At 39.5% G+C, this 1,898-nt stretch overlaps 1 protein-coding gene across 1 annotated transcript in view; it reads left to right on the top strand.

Annotated features, from left to right (window-relative positions):
• The first annotated feature begins 1,629 nt into the window (after positions 1-1,629).
• SELENOK (selenoprotein K) overlaps positions 1,630-1,898 on the top strand; it is a 2,027-nt gene continuing 1,758 nt past the window's right edge. Inside the window, exon 1 of the mRNA XM_026046129.1 lies at positions 1,630-1,693. Within this exon, the coding sequence (XP_025901914.1) occupies positions 1,630-1,693 (64 nt within the window). The remainder of the gene's footprint in view (positions 1,694-1,898) is intronic.

Raw genomic sequence — 1,898 nt, 5'->3', positions numbered from 1 at the left:
CAGAGCTAGGACTCACTCGGCAGAGCCCTGACARGACAGGCACGCAGGCAGCTGACGCGAGCTCACCCTTCTGCTGCCACCTGACGGCTGTTGAAAGTATGACCGTTAACTTTTGAACGGGAGGGAGCAGGTGTTCCCCGCGGTGCCCGTTAGTCATTCCGCCAATTACAGCGCAGGACGCTGCGGCCTAAATGGAGRCGGGGAGGAGAGAAGCTCCGGGTCATTCTACTGAGGGAACAACAGCGCAAATATTCCTCTCTAGACTCTCCTGCACCCTCTGTTCATAACCAACAGCTTTATTCTATTAGGAAGATAAGTCTTTGATTTGAAAGAGTATACAATACTTAGAGGAAACTATTGCTTTATTACACATAAWGATTTTTTGGAGAAAAAAAAAGCACAAGAGGGTCCTTTGCATCTCTGTGGGATATACTTGTTATCAAACTGATAACCATATTACTAAATAGTATTTTAGACTTCTGTTTGTACACCAAAGCTTTATGCTTGTCATTCAGACACCAATAAATGTTGTGTGTGTGTGTATAGAACAGAACAACAATAAAAAAAAATGCACACCAAAATCCTTATTTCTAGAACACCTGGGCTCTGTCCCACCTTGGCAGGAGGAAGAGTCTGTAGCATCCTGACTTACTCTTTCATCCTAATTTTATGCATAGACCAGAGCTGATTTTGCAAAATATTTCCTTCACCTGCAATCTGCACAAGATACCTTATTCCCTAGCCCAAACCCTGCAGTGCACTTGAACGTATCGTTTTCTGGGGCACCAAAGAATAAAGTAATAGGGCTTCATTGGACTAATTTGAACTCTTAAAAAAAAAAAAAAAAAAAAAAAAAAAAAAAAAAGCAAATAATTTCATATAGCTTATGAAAGCCATAATGAAATATGACAGTAAGGTAAAACACCTTCTGACAATAATGAATTGTGACATTTGTCCTTATATTAAAAACAGTTATTTTGCATATATTTTCAATCTATCTTATAGTTTACAATATCTCCTCTATCTTTACATACCAACATCTTTTCATTGTTATCCTCTGTCTTTGTTGTCTTCTTGGTAAACATTATATCTGTAACTCATGCAGTTCATATCTAAACACAGAGGATATGGCATTTTATCTGAAAGCCTATTATAAAAAGGATCATTGAATATTTATCAAAAATATTTAAAAGCAAGCCTGTATCCTTTCCACATTTTGTCATATTAATAAAATAGTATATATTTGCCATATACTTTATTTTGTTGCTGTTATTTTCACATCATTGGCCAATACATTTACTATCATTTGAGAAAATTCACCCAGAACACATACAGCTAATGGCACAAATGCTGTCTGTGAATAATTGTGACATTTAAGTGCACTTAATTACACTTCTTTTTTTCTTTTCCTGAACATTTTTTTTTATTTTTTCCATTTGTTGAAAGATTATCTAGGTTTTATATTGATAATGAATATTTCATTTCTTACTTGTTTTTATGGTTTTTTTTCACAATTGCTTTCAGTCATTAATGAAGTCTTATTCCTGTCACACAGGGCGTTCTGTAGTTGCTGTCAGCTGCAAGTAGAGGGATAAAATAAGGGAAAAAATATTAAGGGAAAAAAACGCTATGACATCTCAGGCATTACATCCCACTGCAGCTTTATGTTTCTGGTGCAGACTGCACACCTGCGGTAGGAGAGGCAGCGAGGGGCTTTAGCACGTAGTTACTAGGCAGGGGCAGGTCTTCAGGCCGCAGGAAATACAGGATTAAGGTCACAAATAACGCTTGAAGTTCGGTAAAAAGGTGCGGTTCCGCCGCTGTGGGCGGGCGGGGCGGCCGCTGCCCCGCAGGCCGCGCCACGTCACGGCGCCACGGCGGGGCGGGCGGCGCGTGCG

Source organism: Nothoprocta perdicaria, unplaced genomic scaffold (assembly GCF_003342845.1).
Source record: "Nothoprocta perdicaria isolate Ctin4 unplaced genomic scaffold, notPer1 scaffold_42, whole genome shotgun sequence".
In the NCBI taxonomy this organism is placed as follows: domain Eukaryota; kingdom Metazoa; phylum Chordata; class Aves; order Tinamiformes; family Tinamidae; genus Nothoprocta; species Nothoprocta perdicaria.
The sequence above is the reverse complement of the archived record's forward strand: the minus strand, read 5'-3'. Positions and strand labels throughout refer to the sequence as shown.